Below are 22,892 nucleotides of genomic sequence, written 5' to 3' on the forward strand. Positions count from 1 at the left end.
TGATTAATTAAATTTACTTTATGGATTTTGTTTTATAATTGTAAAACATTTGCAGATGCGAAAAAAAAACTACTCAGACTAGAGACGAGACAAGACGGTTGTAAAATAATTTTTAAAAAGATGTAAGAGACAGAACATGAAAGAGATAAACATAGAATTTTGACTTTACAAAAGAAAGGATGAACAATGTTACCAAATAGAAATAATTAATCTCAACAGTTTCTAAACTTAAAAAATGTAAATGCAAAAACATAATTCAAGAAAATCTATTGCTCTCCAGACACTAGGACTATTTTGTTATTTTGAATTCCAAAAAATAAAAAAAAAACACTGAACTAACCACAAAAATCGCATAATGGCATCGTCCACTCCCTTACTTCATCCATCTTTGGTATCACCCTGAACCAAGTTAGAAAAAAAATTAATTAAAAATGATATTGAAATTTCAAAATAATAAAATATAGTACTCCTATGGAACGAAAATTTTTATTTCATCTCCACGCCGCGCCGTTTATGGCGCTGCGTGTATCAAAATGCTTGGTAAGAAATCAAAAATGAGGAGAAAATTACTAAAGAAAGAATGAGAAAAGTAAATTTGTTTAGGTTCCATAAGCATTAATATGTTCGAGGGAGATAGCCAAAGTACAAATTTCAAACCAAAAAGGAATAATATTTGTTTACATTTTTGTTTTGCTTTCACGCGTGAATGTAGAGGAGATGTGCATATGTATTCATATGCTTGTAGCTATGTATACTTTAACGTTGTAGGTATTTTGAATTTAAAAATTGTCGTTAGATTTTAAATTTTCAATTTTTGTGAAAAATGAAATGTTGCCATATTTGGCATATGATGCATTGAAGATTTTAAATATATTCAGTTATTTTGTTGTTGTTATTCTTGCGTATTATTTGTTATTTGTACGCATCAAGTATAAACACAATCAAAAATTAAAATTTATTCAAAACTTGGATGATTTTTGTTTTTTAACGGCTAAATAGGGTGTACTGAATTGAATTTTAAATTTTTATATAAAAACATTCAAATAAATAAATACAATATATGTAATATAAAACTAGGTTGAAAAATTAACCTTACAGGTATCAATGCCTTAATTGGAAAGATATAAGCCTAATATATAAGATATCGTGATTTTGACCGAATGGAAGTGTTTCTTGTGTGGAGATATCATTATGATAACATTACTACTATGGAACTCTTCGATTCATTTAGCCCAGAACATTTTACTTTTTTCGGTTTGAATCTTTTAAGGTCTTTTCTTGTAAAAGATACAAACATACTTGTGAGTGCATTGTATGCCGAGTTTGCACCTTGTTTCAAGAGTTTTTTTTTCGGCGGGCATTTTAATTAACATGTCTAGGAATTTAGCAACAAAAACTTCTCAAAAATGGTTATCTTATCAGAACACATAGCCCATTTGACTCTAGTTGGGATCTTACTAAAGAATTCGTAGATAGTTTGAGGTTTAACTGCAAGTATTGACGAAATCAAAATTATTACCGAAAAGCTAATCAAGAAAAAAAGTCCTTTTGAAAACAAAAGAGTCCCTTTTAAAGTGAAGGGGGATTTTGTACCTGTTATCTTTTTGGCAAGACTGGTTTAAAAAGCTGACGCACGTTTCGTGTTTTGTTTCACTATCAAACGTATTCAGTTTGGTCTATAATTGCACCATAATTCGTCTAACAAACGAACAACGCTTGCTATTTATTGAACTGAAATATAGAAAATTGTACTAAGCGAATGGACCCCTTGAGGCGCGGTCAAGTTCAACATCTGCATGAAATAATCTTCAAAAATTAAATTATATGGACCGTACTATCCATTCAAATAAAGATTTGATGCATTTTCCCGCATTGTATGTGTTTGTTTTTAACTTTCATATAACTTTTAAAAATTCATCCTTTATAAATATATACATATACCTACATATAAAACGGGCAAACTAAAGGAATTACATGAAACTACATTTTTGGTATAAAAAAGATAAAATATATTTTTTTTTTATTTAAGAGTCATATCAAAAATAAAGACACCCTATTGAATTGAAAAACAAATATATTACAAAATATATTATATTCACTACCTACCGCAAAAAATACTCTTGCAGTACTTTTTTTGCGTTGTTATTGTTTCTCTTATAAATACTTTTTCTATTTCTTGCCAAAGCATAACCGTAAAAACTTTCCAATTTAAGTATAATATGCATACACACATATAATGTCAAAACATTGTTGCTATTGTCTCCCTCGATCTCCTACTACATTTGCATATGTTCTTCTCTATTTTCTATTCTTTAATTATTGTTGAATTTTCCCTCATTCTCAACTATTAAGGGGTATAAAAAAAGGGATCAAATTCAATCATCTCCACGCCTCTCAGATGTCGCTTCGATCGTTCCTCTTCATGAGAGTACTATTAAAAATATATATACAATGCAAAAAACTATCAGTCATTTTAAAAATTCTAAATAAAAATGTAAAATGTTTGTTTTTACAACAATTTTATTAAAAGTAGTGAGGTTCGATTTTGAGAACTTTTACGGCTTGTATAATAAGTAGATAATTTTCACTCTGTTCCCAAAGTATAATTAAGACAAGAGTTTATATTTTTAATAAAGTTATTATTCACACAAAGTTGCTTAAATGAGTTTAAAGTTGCATTAATGAAGTTGTGGAATTGTCATTTTTGACAAGTCTCAAAAATTACATACGTTTTTTTGTAGCCCAATCCCCCATTTCGCTTTTTTTAACCACTCACATGAATTCACCGATAGCGAATTTGAGAGAATTCACCTCGAATGGAATTTGAGAGTGTTTCAGGTAGGACGGGTACCGGTCAGGACTCTAGATAATATATTTCCTCTATAACTAAACCTTTAATAATATCATTTAGCAATTTTCGCGCGTTCATGTGCCTGTCTATACGTGTTGTGCCCACAACGTTGTGCTCACAACACTATGTGTCTACACTCTACATGTGTTGTGACTACTCATGACCCGTTTTCCATTTTGTGTTGTGGAACGAAGAACTTGAAACATTTGTGTTCGAGATTTTGATATGTATATAATATGTGTACAAAGCCGAAGAGCGAAACAAATGTACCTCTCGCATTGACGAACAGAAAATAATGAGAAATTCGGAACGAAATGAGAAAGGAACTGTACTGCCCAAGCAGAAAATTCAATTTCTGTCATGAACATCCCATCCCTTTACTCAGCTCCTCTCTTGCCCACAAACTCTCGTCACAACGTTGTGGGCACAACACGTATAGACAGCCACTATCGTAGCAACGTGTCGTTGAAGGTTAAGTGCAAACAAATCTTCGCTAGCTTATGTCACCGTAGCCACTAGATCCTACCTTAGTACAATCTCTCGATAATAGTACTATAGGTTATATTCTATCATAGCAGATGCAAAACGAAGGTTGGAATGGAATTGTTAAGTTATTCGTTGAAGCGAATTGAGTTTGACTGTTCGTTACAATTAGATTGCAATACACGGCAAACTATTTGTTGTCTTAAATTTCTCTAATTTTGTTATTGAAAAATCTGATTTTACTACCTTAAGATTAAATTCAACTATATTTTATCCTCATTGTTTACAATTTGCTCAGAATTAAAGTATATAAATTGTTTAAAATCGCATTTATTCATTCATTAGTCGCTTTCATGTGAATAGCCCTTAATAATGTATAACTATATAACGGCGCGTCTCTTGTGCATAGCGCTTAATTTGTCGAATATCATTTCATAAAAATGTCTGAATGCTTACAATATAAACGTGGCCAAGCATTTGACACGGTGTTCGTTAAAAATTTCTTTTTTCGTTAAGATAGTCTGCCAACCAGCGAATGTGTGTTAATTTTCATTCGTGTCAAAGTTATTAAATTAGAAGGTTCCGTTTGTGGTGTAAAGAATTTGTTTAAATATCAATTTTCAACAACATTTTCTTTTCGTTTTAAAAATGTTAGTACAAATAAATAATGATAGTCTTATGTTAACATTCACTACTTGTTTCGTTTGCTTTTTGAAATATAAATATATATATTCCTTTGTAGAATTGTGAAAGTCAGGAATTTAGTTTTAAAAGATTTATCTACAAATTATAATTAGATTGTAATTAGCAAAAAGAAACATTTAATTCTATTAAAAAAGTAATAAACAACTCTGAATACATTTCAACTTGTTCATAATTCTCAAAATATAAGAAAGCCCTTTAAAACTTGCCACGGTGGCATTAATGAAAGTGTCTTTTCAGTATTTATTTTCATACTAAATAAACCTTCAATCTCTCTTCACAGCACTCGCATCTACCAAACATAATGGACAAAGTTGTTAAATTTTGTGAACCTGGTCGTGTTTTCGCCAAAGATTCTATCAGATTAGTGAAACGTTGCACCAAACCGGACCGTAAGGAGTTCCAGAAAATAGCCATTGCCACCGCTATTGGGTTTTGTATTATGGGATTTATAGGTTTCTTTGTAAAACTAATCCACATCCCAATCAACAACATCATTGTTGGATCATAAATGAATAAACCACACAAAATATCTTTGTAATAAGTTTTCATTATAGTTTTATAGAATAATACCTACATAATTGCGTTTATTTTTTCTATCATTTATATGTTTTTGTAACAAACACGATAATCGAAAATATATCTTTAAAAACCATGAATTAGTCTTAATGATATACTCGATTCTGTCTTAGGAATTAGACAAAATAATGTATGCAACGATTTTATTTCGAAAAAAATATGAAATATGCTTTTCTAACTTAGTTTTTCATTCATAAATTAAATTGTCGTTCCTATGTATCATTTTTCTGGGTTATGAATCGTAAGGTTGATTTTTTTGTTACGACTAAGAATTCTGAAAATCCAGCTTTGGTTTCCTTTTCTTATTATTTGAATTGGGCTTTAAAAAATACTTAAAGAGGATAAATGAACAAAATACGATTGTCAACATTTCCACAGCAAAAGAGAAAGACTTGAACGGGGTAGGACAGCAAGAAATATCTACCCTTATTTGTTATTTAATAATGACCGATATTTTACTAATTTTAACAACAATTTGCGCTGGGGTTTCCTAGCTAGAATCTGGCCTTAACGCCTCAAATATTACAAATTATAAGTGCTTTTTTGAGTTCAATTACCCTCATCTGTTATTTCCGAAAAATGGGGCATATAATGAAAGTCCATGACCCAAAGTTAAAAAAAACTAGGATTGCCTACTTACATCCTGGCTTTATTGAAAGGCTGCCTGGCTTAAAGAGGTGGGTCTGAGGAGTAAATATGCCCTGATCTGTTATTTATTTGATTTTAGTGTCAAATGAATGGTTATTTATCTCTCGTTCAAACTTTATAGGATTGCCACACCAAAAAACCTGACAACCCAGGGTCAGCTGCATTTGAAGTGTTAAGTCGTTTAAAGGAAAGGTTAATTAATTATCTATAGTAGCGTACAGTTGTCTAACCTATAGTTGGCCCAACTCAGGGTTGCCTGCATAGAAAACTGAACCCTTGAGCATTGAGTCGGTTCTTGTTTAAAACAAAAACGCATCCAGATTATAGCTAGGAAACGCAATCGCAAATTGTTATCTTTGATATAATATTGGTCATTATTAAATAAAAGATATTTCTTCTACGTATTTCATACTATAATATGCATACCTATTATATATTTTTACCCAGTTTGGTGGTACAAAAACAAAATTCGAACAATCAACAAATGACTCGACTTAAGAGGAAACCCAAAATTTAGCTCTTAACTTATACACACGTATAGTTGTTTTTCAAATTTATTAGCTGAGTGCAGACAATTTTGGGTTAGTTTGCAATTTGCTTCAAAAGATCATTTCTTAACAGTACTATTGTTTGCTGTGCGATCACAACAACACAAAGCTATCCGGATAGCTTTGGATTGATCCTCGAACGCTAGAATACGGAAATCTCATATCTTACAAATATAAACGTCTCAAAAGGTAGGTAGTTATAATTTCATTATTTAAGCATACAAAAAAATATAATAAAGAGTATCACACACAAAACAAAGTGTAGTAAAAAGTTCAAGATTGAGCAAGGTTATCCACCTACTTTGGCTACTATTTTTTAGTAACAGAAAAATATTTTGAATATTATTTAGACAATGTCCGCATAATATTATTAATCAAAAACAATTTGTCTACAATTTTCAAGAAGTTTATAAAAGTAGTGCAAGAAACGACTAGGATTCATAATGGCATGAAAATGCCACACCAAAACATAACAAATTAATATTATAGAATCTTTGTATATACATATAACCCAGTACTCTTATGCAACATGAATTTTTAGTTCATTGACGATTGACAAGTGGCGCCGGCGGTACTGAACATTTTTGTGGAGACTACGAAGTTAAATCAAAGTAGTTCAACACCGACACCTCCTATCCAACCCTTCCCTCTTTTCTCTTTTCCTAATGCTCACACTGTGTCTTTGGCATATTAAAGATATAAAAAACCCTTTTAGTTTTTGTTAATTATAAAAAAAAAAAAAAACCTTACTGGAGCTGTAGACGCCACCGATGATTCCAGTTGAGGTACTAGGCACCCGATGTTCACCGCGGGGAGGTGAGAGTAGGAGTTGATAGACAGAGGTGGGTTTTGAGACAAAACCTGTGGACGCTTGTGTCCTTTTGAATGCACATGTCTACCATTTAACATCAATTTAATATTGGAAGTTAATAATTATAACTAAAGTAATATGAATAAAAAAGGCTGGGATGCGACCCACACTGCTTAAACCTTTTACAAAGTATTCATAACAATATTTTGTGTAAGATAAACAATTTAAAGTCAATATATATACAATATACAATTTTATTTAAGTCGGAATTGTAAAAAAAACACGCACTCAATTTTGTTGGGAGTATTTGCATAACAAACTTTTTTTTAAAGACGATATCTCTACTGGTTCGTGAAATATGGACGACGAAAAATGCTTCCCGAAAAAGAAAGCGGTCCATTAATGTTATAGGCAATAATATTATTCACATTTTTTGGATCTCTTAGACAAGATGATGCCTGATTTTTGGCTGTTTTCCGAGGTGGTGAGTTCGGTTGATGCGAAATTGCGAATTTAAAAATTAAGAGAAACCATTTTTCAGATCTCTTACACTTGAAACAAGATCATTGAAATTATTTATGAAATCGGAAAAACTTTTGTTGGAGCAAGAATCACTATTCCAAAATAATCTTTTTCCATTAATTTTAATAAAGTCATCATCACTAACTGCGACACAAGTTTGATGAAAAAATCGACCACAAAAATAGTCATATAGTATATATTTATATACTTTATGTCTTTATATCGTTTGTTGACTTGATCACATTTAGGGCAAAATTTTGACATTTTAGAGAGGATTAATAGCGAGATTTGATCTGATTAGCACAATATGCGAATCGTCTTTCTCAAAAATGAATTTTTTGAAGAACAAATATCGGTCGAGATTATCAGACGCCCACCTTGATGACACTGGTCGCATTCGAAAAGCTAGTGGCTACGTAGTCAAGGGGTTCTGATTGGCTAAATCTAGCTACAAAAGTAGTTGAAATTTCCCCTCCGACGTAGTGTAAAAATTTCGGCTAAAAAGTTAGTTGGCACTGATTTTGACGTTTCACAATCAGCTGTTGAAAAAATTTAAAAAAGATACAAACATTTCAAAATGAAACTTATTGTGCAGTATTAAGAAATAAATTACGAAATAGAGGCAGATGAAGAAATTTGCAATAAAATCTTAACAGGTAATGTTTTTTAAGTGCAATAAACAAAACAATTCACTTAACAATTTTGTTTCAGATCCAGTGTATGCCGCAGCATTCATGGAACAAAATTTGAGTGCACAAAATGCAGAACATACGGAGGAAGGTAAATTTGAGTTATTTTGAAAAATCTTAAATTATTTCAATGTAGTAAGCTAAAAAATATATCTAACAATATTATTACAGATTCAGTGTCTACTCCAACAAATCTTGATTATGCACAAGAAAACACAGGCAATATAGAGAAAGGTAAAATTAAATTGTCTCTTATTTAAAAAAAGAATACCCTATTCATAAAGATTTAATTTTTTAGAATCTTCTTGGGAGCACCGCACCGTTCTTCTGTTTTTAGAAGAATGTAGCAGGCATAAACATGAGCTAAGAAACCCAAAAATCAGGCGCAGGACGGTGTTCCTTAAAATTAAGGAGGCGATGGAGGGTAAAGGCTACAATTTTAAAGAGAGCTCGCTGGAAAAGAAGCTGGGCAATTTAAAGATAAGGTATAACCGCATCCTGGATAACAACAAAAAAACTTCCACAGGTCGAGGGCGCATGTCCTGGCCCTACTTCGAACAAATGTGCCTAATATATGAAGACGAAGTTAATGTCAGGGATGCGCCTACAGTGAGCTCTCTGAACCCTTCATCGCTGTGTGCTCCCTCGGATTGCACTCCCTCGGATTGCACTCCCTCTACCTCCAAACAAGCAACCCTTCGCTCAAAATTAGTTGCACTGGAGGAGGAAAAGGTGGAAATCGCGCGAGGGGTGCTAAATGAATTGAAGGAAATGCGAGTTCTAAAACAGAAAAGGTTGGAATTCGAGAAGCTTAAATACAAGGAAGAAAAAGAAAATAGAACAAGTAAGTTAATATAATTTCTTAAAATATATTCTCCTAATATCATTTTATTTTTTAGATAACTGAGAACTTTGCAGAGATTGGATGGAGAGTTATCGTGTGTATTTTTTGTTAATGAATTTTATAATTTTTGTTTTTAACTGTGATGAAATACTTTTTTTTTTAAATGAATTGTTTTTTTTTTTGTTTAGTATTAAGTGTGTTATTTTTATTTTTAAGAAAGCTTATAGTTAGGTTAAGATTAGTTTATAAGTTTAGTAATAAGATTTTTAGTCATGAAGACAAACTGAAGTTCCTTTTTTTGTAAACAAAACAAAGTACAAATAAAAAAATTAATTGAAAAAAGTACATATTTTATTTTTAAAAATTGTTCAACAAGAAGTTTCTTTTTCTAGCACAGCTGCTTCTTTCTTGGTTTTCCATGTTTTGACTTGAATTTAAATCATTTCCCAGATCGTCATCATTTTCAGATTCGATGTCAGAAAAATTTCCAGATTCATTAAATAAATGAATGTGGTTGTGCAAAATGCAACTAGCTGTTATAATTTTATTGGCCAGCATAGGACTTGAAACATCCAAATATTTCAATCGACGAAATCGGCCTTTGAGAAAACCAAAAGTTCGCTCTATGGTTATTCTGGCACTGCTAAGGCGTGTATTGAAATTGATTTGCCTTTCGAGAAGGTGTCCATTGTCACGGAAGGGAGTGACATCGAAGAGGAGATCGTTTACGACAATCACAGCTCTAGCTATTTGGCAAATATATGAAGTGTCTTAAATTGACCACAATTAAACTATTTTACATACCTATGACTTCATCTTCTTCCGAATCGCTCATTTTATCTAATTTTTTGTATTTGTTTTTATTTAATTTAAAAATATTGTTGTTATTTGTTTAAAATTCTTAAAACTTTCTCAAATGTTTCCGATTTTGCGTTTGTTTACTTTTGCATCTGTCATTAATATGACAGCTCAGGATTGACTAGCTTTGTAGTGAAGTTTTGCATTCACAAATCTAGTTGAATTTCGACTACGTAGCCACTAGCTTTTCGAATGCGACCACTCTTTGCATTTGCTGACGCACGCGTGAACCAAACTATAAGAAAACTGGCTCAAGACCATAGTTGTTATTTTTCTCATTAATTTCATTAATATTACAGTTAATACAATATACCTTCGTCAAGTGCAGTCGCAATTTCTTTTCGCTCCTCAGTTGCCCTTTGCCACCTTTTTACCGACCCCAAATAATCAATTACAAATCAAAAAAAAACTATCAATATACCCGCAGCACGTGTGATAATTCTTACCCGACCTACTTTACTGCCCATCGCCGTTTCCCATTACACCAGCATTTTTTTCTTCTTGTGTACTAACAAGCATAGAAAAAATTAAAAACAACTAAACAACAACTTTAACAAAAAACCATATTATTTCTTTTTTGATTAATTATGTCGTGCGCCAATAAAATGCATGTCATCGTTGACTCAAACGCGGAACTATTAAAGTGCAGTGGCCTTTGTGGGAAATACTTACACCCCTCTTGTGCTGGCTTGGCCAGAAAGGCGAGTGTATACCTAAAAGACTATCTACGCAATTTTGCGTTTTATTGCGATGAATGCAATAAAATATCTGTGTCGGATATTATGATTGCAATTCAATATTTAAAAGAATCCCTTTCTAACGAACATTCGGTTTGCCAAGATCAAATTTCTAATCTCTCCAAGAAATTTGATCATGTTTGTAATAGTGTTGATGACTCAAACATCCAATATCAAAAATCGTCTACGCAGTGCCTTTCCACGATACGTTCTTTGGAAAAACAATATTGTGACGTCATAGGTGGGTTGAATTCTCTTCGTGTAGACATTGACGATAAGTTAAAGGTGCTAACTTGGTCGGCAAACGATCTGAAAAAAAACTTGTCTGACCAGTTACACCTACTGAAATCTGATATTGATTGCTGTTTGCAAAGTTCGTCATCACGGCTCTCCCCCTCCTCCAATCAAATGAGTGAAGTTACAAACGTTAGACTCGTTAAGGAATTTGAAAATATTAATTGTATGCTTTCTCGGGTTTCAACGGCACTCATATCTATTGCTTACGATATAAGCAATCAAGAACAGAAATGTACGAGTGTGTACCGCGAGCTTGAAAGCCTAAATGTTAAATCTCAAAAAATTGAATCGCTCCTCTACGATATCATTAAACAACCCGGCATACCGTCGTGTGATATCGCGAACGTATCCATTCGTGGTGAAATTCATGCGGCAAACCTGGCTGCTGACTCTCTGCAACAAACCACCTGAGTGAATACTATTGCGGAGGACGAAATAATCAACAAATGTGGCCATTCCTGGAAGTTATCGGGCTGGAATTTGAGACTAAGCAGGCTTGAATCTGCTAATAATACATGGTTCGTGCTTAATAATTGGACCGGATATTCTGATGCTACATGGATTCGCTCCTATTTTAAACGAGAATTCTGTGTCAATATCTGCAAATGTCTTCAATTGTCTGGAAGAAGATTCAAGTTCCTGATTCCCTCCAAATATAACTGGATGTTTCATCACCAAAAAGGATACTTACAAATTGGTCAAATGCGGCTATTCAGTATGAGTAGCAATAATAATCTAATTAAGTCTAACAAATCCAAACCTAATTCCAAAACTATTCCCAAACCTAATCCCCAACCTAATCACCAACCTAATCCCAAACCTTATCCCAAAAAAAATATTGAAACTAACTGGATCTTTCCAAACTTTTCTCTCTCCAACCAACTTTCGTCCCTTAAACGGAAAACTTCTCCTACATCTGTAAAGCCTCCATCCAAACGAGTTTCTTTTAAAACTTCTCATCCGGGTCTTGGTTTTTGCTCTCCGATGGTTGATGCTCCTGCTAAAATACCGGCTTATACAAATTGCATCCATTCTCACACCATTAACCCTACTTCTTATTCATTAGTTTCCCAAGAACCTCAAGGATTCCTTAACCAAATGATCCCTCCAAATGTTAAATTAACTAAACATTTATCTGAGGCCAATACTAATGATCGGTATGTTATGTCCCGTCTTAGAGGCCACAAAATCTACAATAATGTTCGTCTTTACCTAGCTTTCCTGCACGACAACCCAGATTCTGTTTGCTTTGAAGGTAAAACAAATACAAACAATAAGGTATTAATCTCCCAAGAGGGCCTCCCTACCAAACGTGATGCACTTATGGAAATTTTCTTGAAATTTCATGATGGCCTTGAAATTTCTCCTCAAAAAGTGAGAGAAGACCTAACCTCTTTTGCGTCTTTTATCTCTTTAAAACGACTATCTCATATCCAAAAATCCCGTGCAGATATGAAGAAATACTATCGCTCCTAACCTAAAGACCACTAAACCTAAATGTCTTAGCCTTTACTATCAAAATGTAAGAGGGTTAAGGTCTAAAACTTCTGCCGTCTTTATTAACTTCCAAAACCTTCCTTATGACATCCTTGCCCTTACCGAAACCAACCTCACACCTGATATCCTTAGTACCGAACTCTTCACTAACGACTATTCCATCTATCGAATGGATGTCGTGGAATGTGCGAGTAATACACACGGTCGTGGTGTGCTTTTAGCTATCGCTAGTAATTTTGAAAGTTCATTACTCCGTATTCCCACTTCAATCGAATTTGAAGGTGTATCAGCTAAGGTTACATTCCCTAAGTTTTGTCCTTTGTTGTTATATTCGACCAGCCCAACAAATTAAAGCATACCAAGCCGCTGTTAATGCCATTGATTATCTGCTTGAACTAGTGCAACCTAATGATTTAATTATCGATCTAGGTGACTTTAATCTTCCGCATCTCAATTGGTCCACCAGATGATCAGACATCCTTCTTTTTTTTTGACCTCGATTCAAATGTTTTTAACTGTATCTGGACCTAACTTAAAACTACTTGCTGACCCCCTTCTCAGTAAATAGGCCACATCCGTTTTTTTTCTTCTTTCATTACTTGTTATGAACGTCATTACAAATTTGACAGCCAGCCAAGAAATTGCCAGAAGAAATTTCTCGGACTAAATCTGGTAAGAAGGGGGAATGTTTTACTATCTTGCGCGTACTCTCTTTTGTAAGAATTGGCCAACCTTTTAAAGTGTGGAACGACTTCGGATTAAAAATGACTAAAAATGTCAGTCTGAAACTGAGTCAGGAACAGAATTAATCAAACTCATTGAAAGGTTTTAATTACATATAAAAAGTATTGATGGATGTTTAACTTTTTCATTTATGATTCAAGGGAATTTTGATTTAGACATTTTGGTAAGGATAGGGAAATTTTCAAATGAGATGAGGAACTTCCAAACCTTTCTGTTTTGGAAATTATATCAAAGTTTTGAGTTTAAAAAGTAAGTAGGTAAGATTTAAGGAGAGTCTTACTTTAGCTAAACTTCGGGTCTTTATTTTGAACAAAATGCTAGACTTTATAATTGCATTTCCATGAATTTGATGTCTTTGTCTGATTCTTAAGATATCTGAATTTTCACCAATCCTATTTTCTTAAATTATAATAGCCTTTTATCTTTTCGATACTTTTTTGGAGAAAAAAGTAATAAACATAAAGTTTACATTTTATAAATTAAGTTATAATAATAAACTTAATCTCCCAGATAAGTTTGTGACAAAAACATTTAATGATGCTTGGGAAATCTGAGACAAGTGATATTAAAAAGACAGTTTAAGCTACAAAATAATAAATTTATTTAAATTTTGTCTTCAAACAATGACTGATTAACTTCAAATGATTGTAACTTTGGATCTTAAATTAGCATTGGTAAAAATAATAACTTTTTTTAGGTCACTCTTTTAAAGATTGATGCAAAAAAATAATTTGAGGGAAACTATAATTTTTTGCATTAATTTTAGGAAAATTTTGTGCAAAATCTAAATTATTTGAATGTTCAAAAAAGATTTTACAATTCTAGATTTTTAATTTCGAGATTTCGATTTGTAGTAAACTCGTTTAAGAGCTTTGGGTCTTTTCAACTGCAATTTAAACTTTACGGCCCACTCAGATGGGTCTTAAGGCTTTTTTTTATTGGGGCTAAGTTACATGTGCAATAACCGCCATCTATTTTTAGAAACTAAATATAAATTCAACCATCAAATTTATTATAAAAAATATTATTTTCTTAAATTATCTTCAGATTTCGAAAGTTATTCCATACATTGCTCAGAAAATTGGCCTTATTATGCATCTAAGTATTCACTGGAAATATTTTGAAGTAACAAAACTAGTTATGTCAATATATGAAGTCCGAATCTACGCATAACTCTGTTATATGATTCAGTTTCATCAATCACCTTATTTTATTTAATTGTTTAGAAAAATCAAACAAACCTTTTAAACGTACCACAGGTCCTTTTTATTGATTTTTACCACCAAACAAGGAGAACAAATCCAATTGTATCACCAGTTCCTTGTGCGCACTCTATGATAAAAGTCGCCTTAGATAGTGAAAGATATATATGTAATTCTAAAAAAAGACATCTGCTTAAAATAATTTCATTACTTAAGAAAACTGGATCTTTTCAAGTTATCCGTATCCTTCTAGAGTTCATGCAAAAATAAACAAACACTAGTTTTTGCGCAAACGTTTATATTTAATAAGAACCAACTATTTACTATAGCGTTTCGTTTTAAATATATTTCTTGTTGGCAAAAGAGGAATACGTGTTATTCATACTTTTCTACACTATTTAATCGATATATGTAAAATATCGTACATTTAGTTCGAATTTAAAGTAACACAATTATTGCAAAACACCTTACGTCTAAAAATATTTAATATAGTATTATTATACGAACAAAAATTGTTATTGTTCCAATATGTACAAAACAATTCGACATGGGGAGAATAGTCTACAGTATACAATTCTTCCGCAGAATGATGACCTCCGGATTGATGGAAAATTAACAAGTGCGAGTAGCAGCAACAGTAATGGAAAGGTGAAATCAAAGCGTTCTGCTAGAAGGCGGTCCTTTTTAGCATACCTGGGACTGTTGTTTGTGTGCGCTGTGATTATTGGAGCTATATTAATTCCTTTTCTGATGTCTGTAGAATGTCTTCGCAATCCATCAGATTGGTTTTTGAAAACAAAAGCTGCTTTCACTGGCACTGCGAACCGAATTGGTGCATCTAGTCTTCCAGTGATGACTACAACTATCAGTCCAAACACCTTTATTCCTACCAATGAACAAATATATTATCAACCAATCGACAGTACAATTCAACCATATCTGACAAAAAGTAGTAGCACATTGGTCTCACAAAAATCAGATTCACAAAAGGTCATAGGAGAGGCAGGAGATAAACAATCTAATAATAGTATTGAGATGAGCCCTACTGAAATATCGGAATCACAAATAGCTAATGAATTCGTTGCTGAGGTGCGGTTTGAAGGTTCACGAGAACAAATGCAAGCAAATGTGGTACCAACAATTCGTACCGCGATAAGATATAACGACCAAAACAATCCAACAGGTTTAGAAGATGGAATTTTACCCGCACTCACTACCTCAATCCTACCAACAATGAAGCCAAGCACAACCACTCTTTTACCAAACATGAAGGGTCGTGTTATGCAAGTACCCTTATTAAAGTCGGCCTCAAAGAAGCCTATTATTCCCCCAGTTTTGGCTAAAACGAATTCATTAGGACGGGAACATATCAAAGTTTTTCTTAGAAATGAAGAAAAAAAGAAGGATCACAACCAGCCAAATAATTGGATACGTTCACATTGGCCGTACATAGATCCATCTACATATTTTCAATGGACAGTAAGACCTTTATGTCTTTGTGTTTGGTATTTAAATAATGATTTTATATTTAAAGGGTTATAAAACCGAAGATAGTGTAATTTTGCCTGCTATCTTAGGAGCTGCTTTGATCGTGATTATTATGATTACTGCTTTATTTGTCATTGCTCGCAATAAGGGGACTATTGTAAATTCTTTTCGAAAGAGGAATAGAAATGTAAGTACGATTGTACAATTTAGGATTAAAAAAATAGTTCTTGCTTTCGAAACTAGATAATTAATTGTTTTTTATTATTTTTTTTCATTTTAAGTCTACTTTTACAAATGGCCCTCGTCCATACCCTAAATGAGTGAAAACAAACCCTCCTCCCCTAACCAAAAAAACTTGTTCTTGACTAGAAATGCCGTTATTAGTTTTTTAGTTCCTAAGTTATCGTTCTCTCACCAGACTCTGTTACAAAGCCTTATATAAAATCTGTCAAGACATGTCATAAAATGTTTTGGTAATCTATATTTTAAGTTAAAATCAGTTATAAATCTAAAAATAATAAAAGCCGATTTTGGTGGACTTTAAATTGAATAGATAGTGTTGGAAAGCATTATCAAAGAAGTGTTATGACCTCATTGGGAACATTTTCGCGAAATCCATATGCTATCATATATACTTTTATATTTATTCACACAGCTGATTTCGATAAAAGTGAAAATTTCAAAGCTTCAATACAGGATTAAATAACACATCAAATTGACGGTCTATTGCCTCTCACTAACAAGGTTGGTCACATCCCTTAAATTGTGTACACCCAATACAATATACGAATATTTCAGTGCCTAAATTTTTCTCATTGTCTGTCATTCTAGAGGAGGAACTTATCCAGCCCCTCATGAACCCGCAACCCTGACTCGTAAATGCTTACACGGGCCTCTGTCTCTGCCCAGCATTAGTCTGTTGTCTGTCCCTAACATGGAAAATCTGCAAATCTGCTCGAAGGACCACACAGTGTCTAATTATGACATTAATAAAATAGTGTCGAGACGCCAACGTGACCGTAAAAAAAAAAAAAAAAAATTAATATAAAAGATATTTTATGGTAAGAAACTTTTTATGATAATTTATCACAGAATAATTATTTTGGAAAAAAAAGTACAAATATCAGTTTTTGTTTTCGACAAAAATCGTCATAATTGGCCAGATTATATTTTTAACATTTCTGAGAATTTTCTCAATCAGAATGACAATACAGGAGAATGCATTGACCCACACTATTGCAAGCATTTAGTGTTTATTTTCTGGGAAATTTCATATTTTGTTTACTTAACGTATCCTTTTTGTATCTTTCTGCTTTAGTATCTTTGTAACAAAATGTATTTGAAGTTGATATCTGTACTGGCTTTTGAGATATGGACCACGAAAAAAGCTTTTCGAACGTGTATACACATGCACACACAGGCATATCTTTAAAAGTGTACGTATCTCTATATCATTTCTCATGTTTCTAGCATTTTTGGTAATCTTTAAAATCCCATATTCGATATTTATTGTACGTGTATTTAGATGGAAGAATTGACTTTAATTTACGAAAATAATCTTGTGTCTTTTTATTTTCAAGAATATTATTTGGTTCTTAACTTACATTGTTATCAAATAATTTACTATCTGAACCGTAGGTAAAGAAATCCTGTTTGACTCAAGTGCACTTTTAATATAGCTAACTCTGGATGAGTCATAAAAACTCATATGATCGCCCTTAAAAACCAATTGATTAATATAAATCATTGTAGAAATATCTCTAATAAAGTTTTGTTTGATGAGGTACTTACTATACTTTAAATAAATTAGGTGGCGCAACACTCCGTAGTGAACAAGAGCCTAGCGTTTTACCACTCTCAAGTCTCAACCATTCCCGTGTGCGAGCAATGTTGTGGCAGTGCGTCTGTTAGAATGTGAGTTTAAGAATTGACTGCAAAATTAAACTTGCCGACCCGACTATTTTATCAACTATATTTTATTTATATGACTGTTTTAACAGCAATCCGATTGGCGGACAGTAAAGTATTTACAAGTTCGTACAAAATAAATAATCTTTCACAATGAATATTTGTATTTGCAGCGTCATCTTTTTTCGTACCTTTAATTTGTTGGATTACTAGTTTTTTATTGTAATTGAAGTTTTATAGCCCTATTGTACGAGTAACTATTAACTAGATGCTTGATACATATTATTGGTACATTGATATTATTGCTATCAATTATTATTATTGTGAATGATTTTTTGAGATGCTTGGTATTACGGATATTAAAAAAATAGATACACATCAATTTTCATATCAACCATACAGCCCTATTATGGCTATCAACTATCAATTATTTGATAATTGATAACTTTTATCAATTTATTGATAATTTGGTACTCGTATTATGAGTATGATAATTTTTCACCCATTGTGAATACTAATCAACATACGATTGTGAATAGGTTTTGTTTGGTGTTTGACGTTTGTCATTTGTGTTGAGTTCATGTGTTTTGGTCTATACATAATTTCAGCGGAATAATGTAAGTTGTTTTCATTAAATAAATTTCTCTTTTTTCTTAATAATATTTTGTTTATAGAATAGTTACCCCTCAGTTGAAGAATTTGTGGCTGATAGAAAATTTGATGGGTATCATAATTTTTGATAGCTATAACACCAAGTTTAATTTGCTTATTTTCATTCATGAATTTATAATTTATCCAGTGGGTTTGAAGCATCTCGTAATACTGTTTATTTTAGCTTGCACGATAAACTTTCGTTCCTCAGTACAATTGCCTTCAAACAACAATTCTAGGGAAGGCATTTCCTTCTTCAATTTATATATTCAATAAAAACTTCAAAAAAAAACTTTTATAAATCGTATTTAAATTACAATCATATTATGATTACAATTCTTTACCATTTACGAATATTTGATACATTTGTCAACGAATATTTTGATATTTGTTTGATAGCCGTAGGTAATACCGAGTTTATCAAAACAGCTATTCACAATAGATCTTTTAATTCACTATTTATCAAAAATATTGATAATTGATCACCATAATACCGATTCATTAATTTTGTTTATAATTAACAACTATCATCAAATATCGTGTTGATATTTGATAACCATAAGAGGGCTGATAGAAAAATAATTATAAAATTTACGTTTTTTTTTTCTCTTCATAGAATAAAATATAAATAAAAAGAAAAAGCGATTTGTGTGCATTTTATTTTTAAAATTACTTTTTGTTGACGATGTTTGATTCGGTTGCTATTAGAGATGGCAGAGTAGATTACGTCAGGTAATCTACTCGGTAAACTACGTGTAGTTAATTAGATAAACTACGCGTTTGATTTGTTTCATTAACTACCCTACATTTGTTACGTGTGCTACCTTCACAAAAAAACGTTAAATTTCAAAAAGAATTTAAAAAAGACGAGTGAATAAGTAACGTCTAATGAGTGAAAAACACTGAACTATACATAAGAACCAAATATCTTGCGTAAATGAACTAAACCTAACCAATAATTCGAAGTTTTATGAAAGAAAAAAGCAAATTAAACGAGAGTTAGTTTTTCACACTTACACAGTTATCTTTTAGATGCAATTTGTCAATTTGGTGGTTGAATGGACATTTCAAACTACGTTTTGACGTCTACCGCTACGTCTGCTACATTTAACTACGTTAACTACATTTAATTACATTAACTACCTCATTTATGTAGAAGACGTAGCAAATGTAGTAAATCACAAAAAATCGCATTTCTGACATCTCTGGTTGCTATAGATATATTTTCGCATGCAAACAAAAAACTTGTATTTCAGGATTTTCAAAGGCAAACAAAATTAACGAATAATGACTTCGACGGAATTGTTTTTTTGAAGTTAGGATAAAGTTAACGCTAGTCAGCAACTCAAAATACGCAGAGCATTACGTGATTCTTCCAACCCAATGGATTCTGACGAACACATCTTTGCTTTTTTTTAAATTCTTACATTGGTTGATAAAACTTCATTCAAAACAAAATTACCAATTGAGCGTAGAAAACATTGATTTTTAAAGGTTGTTATTTACAAAATTGATAAGAAGGAAGAATCATTATCCTTTGAAAGTTAGTCAAGAAAAATCCCCTCACTATCAAGTCAAGTCTATTTATGTCAAAATGACAGTTCAAACATTTTTGTCAAAAACAACATTATATCCGAACTTCGTGGAAACATATAACTTTGCGAACAAAAATATTTTTTTCGTTAATTTGACTTAATTGTTTGTGTGAAACAATAAGGTGTTTTTTTGTAATTTTTATTCGCAAAATGACAGTTGACCATGTTTTTTCATTCAACTGAATATTAGGTCCTCAGAACTGGTAAGTTAGTTGGAACCCCCTTAAGGGGCATAGGGCCTCTACTACGCCTACGCGCCATCTTTTACAGTTTCCGAAGATGTGTTTCATCTCCCTCCCAATTTTGCCTATAGTGACGCTGATTCCTCCTCGATTGTCATGCGCCATGTGCTTCTCGCTCGTCCAGCTCTTCTTCCTTCTTGTGTGAGCGGATTCCACTGCATTGCTAGGCCTGCAATGCATTACTTACTTTTCGAAGCGTATGTCCAATACATTGCCACTTATCGTATTATAGAGTCTATAGGTTCCTGGCCTGTCCTTCTAAGAAGGAACTCATTTGATATACGGTTTGGCCAGAAAATCCTTAAGATGTTACGAATACATATATATATGAAGGTTTGAAGCTTTCTCGTAATGGCTGAAGTAAACTCCCAAGTGCTGCACTCATTAAGAAGCACAGGTTATACATTTGTGCGAAACAGTCATAGCTGATAGATTTATTCCACCAAATTTTCGACAACATACCAAACGCCGTTTTGCTTTGCCGATGCGGCAGATGACGTTACTTCCAAGGTATTAAAAGCTCTCCACTTTTTCTACCGGTTATTTAAGATGAAGGCCGGAATTTTCCTGACTCTTTAGGATAGGTTACGGAGATTAGCACTCTTCGTAACTGAACCGAAATTACGCCTCGGATAATTAATGATTCAACTCAAAGCTCAACTTTATTACTCTATGAATTATTTATTTTTTGCACAATTCCATTTAATGTTTTGTAAAAAAGAGTTTCTTCTCAAATTGAAAGATAAATAAGTAAAATTACTTTACAAAACAAAGTACAAATCGTGATGGAATTTAAGCTTGCCTGAAGATGTTGTAATGTCTTTCGTAGTTTTGTTTTTTAACGACGCGACGGACTGAAGGTAGAAGTAAGTGAAGTAAAATTCTTATCTTGAAATACATACATGACACTCGAAAAGCTAACTTGTTTCCTTAATAAAAATTTACGTTCAAAGAAAACTATGCAATTAAAATAATAACCATTCGGTGGAGAATTGCTGGTCCCTTAAATTAGTACCTAGTTACTAAATTATAAAATTTCACAGCAGTTACAAATTTCTCTAAAAAAAAAAAACAAATAGGATTGAAAAGACATTTTGATTTTAGATGATGTTATAAGTTTAAGTGAAATAAAAACTATAACAATAACATGTTACTAATATTTGGTTTACGACATTGACATTGTACTATATGTATACAATGGAGAAAATGTAAATGAAAATAAATGATCTAATTTTGATTTTCCAGGATATTGAAGGAGCTGGAGAAGACAACACAACCCTTCTTATAAATTCTAATTTATCGGACGAAGATTAATTCACGGAAACCTAGGTAAACAAACTACTTTCATATAAAGTACAGTTACAAATCAAGTATAGTTTATGCCATCTTGCAAAAAAGAATTCAACGCAAGAGTTTGGAACTCAATACAAAGCGCTTAACTCAAATAATTAAGTATGAATTATTGAATTCATAGGTCATAATTGTATGAAATACAACAAAATAATAAAGCCTCTACTTAAATAAGCATTTGTTATATAAAAATCTATTGCAACAACATATATAATAGGATTAAGCAAAAAGTATTACAAAATCGTTTTAAATTAAAATCAAAAAGACTGTAAAAAATAAAATTAATATTTACAAACCAGAACAAAAAAACTTACCAATATTGACGAATCTAAGTACAATGTTATAGCTGTGCTTTCATACAAAATGAAGGGTATGTATTAATGTCTGCATTATCTTGTAAATCTTAGTTCCAATTCTTCAATTTAAGAGCAAAAAAAAATAAAAAATTATTTCGAGTTTCATTACATACAAACAATTATTAAAATGAAAACTGTATACCTACCTTTATTTAAAACAAATTGATACAATATATATTATTATGCATATATACAAAAAAAAACTTGAAAAAAAAAAGAAAAAAAACACAATTTAAAGAGATTGTTATTTTTGTAAGTGTGATAGAAGTAGCTAGATTTTGTTCTTTTTTCTAATTAATACTGATAAAATTGGAAAAGACAAAAAACAACAAATGTTTGTGTATATATGTATCTATTTAGCTATAAAAAATGTATAATGCATATATGCCTATTTTTAGCAAAAAACAATTTCCATAATTTAATGATATGAAATATTAATAAGCAAAAGATCAGGCTTAATAGCTGATGTAAAAGGAAATGTCACTAAATGTGGTTCTTTATTCATATAAAACATATTTTTTTGCTTTACATTATCACTGTACACTATATCTGTGTAATTACATATATTACATACATAAAGTGGATTCCTAGTTATTATTTCGTATGCATAAGACAGCTTTACTCTTTCAACACGGAAATCTACTAAGACCATAAGCTTCCAAAAATTACTGAACATGTGTACTGTGTAGGCCCACAAATCTACGCTTTTTGTAAGAACAAACTTATGAATCAATTTAACTAAGAACTGCGACATCTTTTAACTAAAAAAGGTGTGTTTCATATTTGAGTGCTGTTAATACACGAACGAATTGCAAAAACCGTACAAAATAATTTAAAAAAAAAAACTAATTTGTAAGAATTTTAGAAATTACTATCCGAAATACGTTGTCCTGCATGATATTTCAAGCGATTAGAATATTAAAAGAGAGGCTGGGATGCGACCCACAATGATAACTTCCCATCCCATCTTTCGATTTGACTTGCTTAAGTCAAATCTTTTTTTGTTCTCCTAATACTTAAGTCGAAAACCATTTCTTATCAGTTTTTAGTTGTTTTTGTAGGTTTTCGCGTTTTTTTTTAAGATATCAGGTGAATTTTTTTAAAAGATTAACTAAAAATTACCAACAATATTTTGCATATGAGGAAATAGTTTGATTTCAAATTCTATTTTTGTTAACGAGATTCTTAGTAGCACTTCTTGATACTTTTCATTTCATATATAAACAAATACAAATTTGATTTTCATAAAAACCATACATCACGTTAACAAAACATTTCAGTACAGAATGA

General features: G+C 31.9%; 3 protein-coding genes across 4 annotated transcripts; all 3 read left to right on the plus strand.

Moving 5' to 3' along the window:
• The first annotated feature begins 3,836 nt into the window (after positions 1-3,836).
• On the plus strand, positions 3,837-4,793 carry LOC129945743 (protein transport protein Sec61 gamma-2 subunit). Its single transcript, XM_056055631.1, has 2 exons — positions 3,837-3,984; positions 4,320-4,793. Exon 2 carries the CDS (start codon positions 4,341-4,343, stop codon positions 4,545-4,547), a length of 207 nt encoding a protein of 68 aa, XP_055911606.1. The 5' UTR covers positions 3,837-3,984; positions 4,320-4,340; the 3' UTR covers positions 4,548-4,793.
• Positions 4,794-7,527: 2,734 nt separating this feature from the next.
• Positions 7,528-9,022, plus strand: LOC129946088 (uncharacterized). Of its 2 annotated transcripts, XM_056056118.1 has the most exons (4): positions 7,528-7,800; positions 7,856-7,924; positions 8,005-8,067; positions 8,132-9,022. In XM_056056118.1, exons 2-4 carry the CDS (start codon positions 7,879-7,881, stop codon positions 8,689-8,691), a joined length of 669 nt encoding a protein of 222 aa, XP_055912093.1. In that variant the 5' UTR covers positions 7,528-7,800; positions 7,856-7,878; the 3' UTR covers positions 8,692-9,022. The 2 variants fall into 2 exon arrangements, with proteins under 2 accessions (XP_055912093.1, XP_055912092.1); XM_056056117.1 differs by having other exon boundaries at positions 7,528-7,924.
• Positions 9,023-14,123: 5,101 nt separating this feature from the next.
• LOC129947818 (uncharacterized) lies at positions 14,124-22,184 on the plus strand. The gene is made up of 3 exons (XM_056058517.1): positions 14,124-15,491; positions 15,547-15,687; positions 21,142-22,184. The coding sequence occupies exons 1-3, from the start codon at positions 14,541-14,543 to the stop codon at positions 21,208-21,210; spliced, it is 1,161 nt and encodes a 386-aa protein (XP_055914492.1). The 5' UTR covers positions 14,124-14,540; the 3' UTR covers positions 21,211-22,184.
• Positions 22,185-22,892: the final 708 nt, after the last annotated feature.

This window comes from Eupeodes corollae, chromosome 2 (genome assembly GCF_945859685.1).
Source record: "Eupeodes corollae chromosome 2, idEupCoro1.1, whole genome shotgun sequence".
Classification (NCBI taxonomy): domain Eukaryota; kingdom Metazoa; phylum Arthropoda; class Insecta; order Diptera; family Syrphidae; genus Eupeodes; species Eupeodes corollae.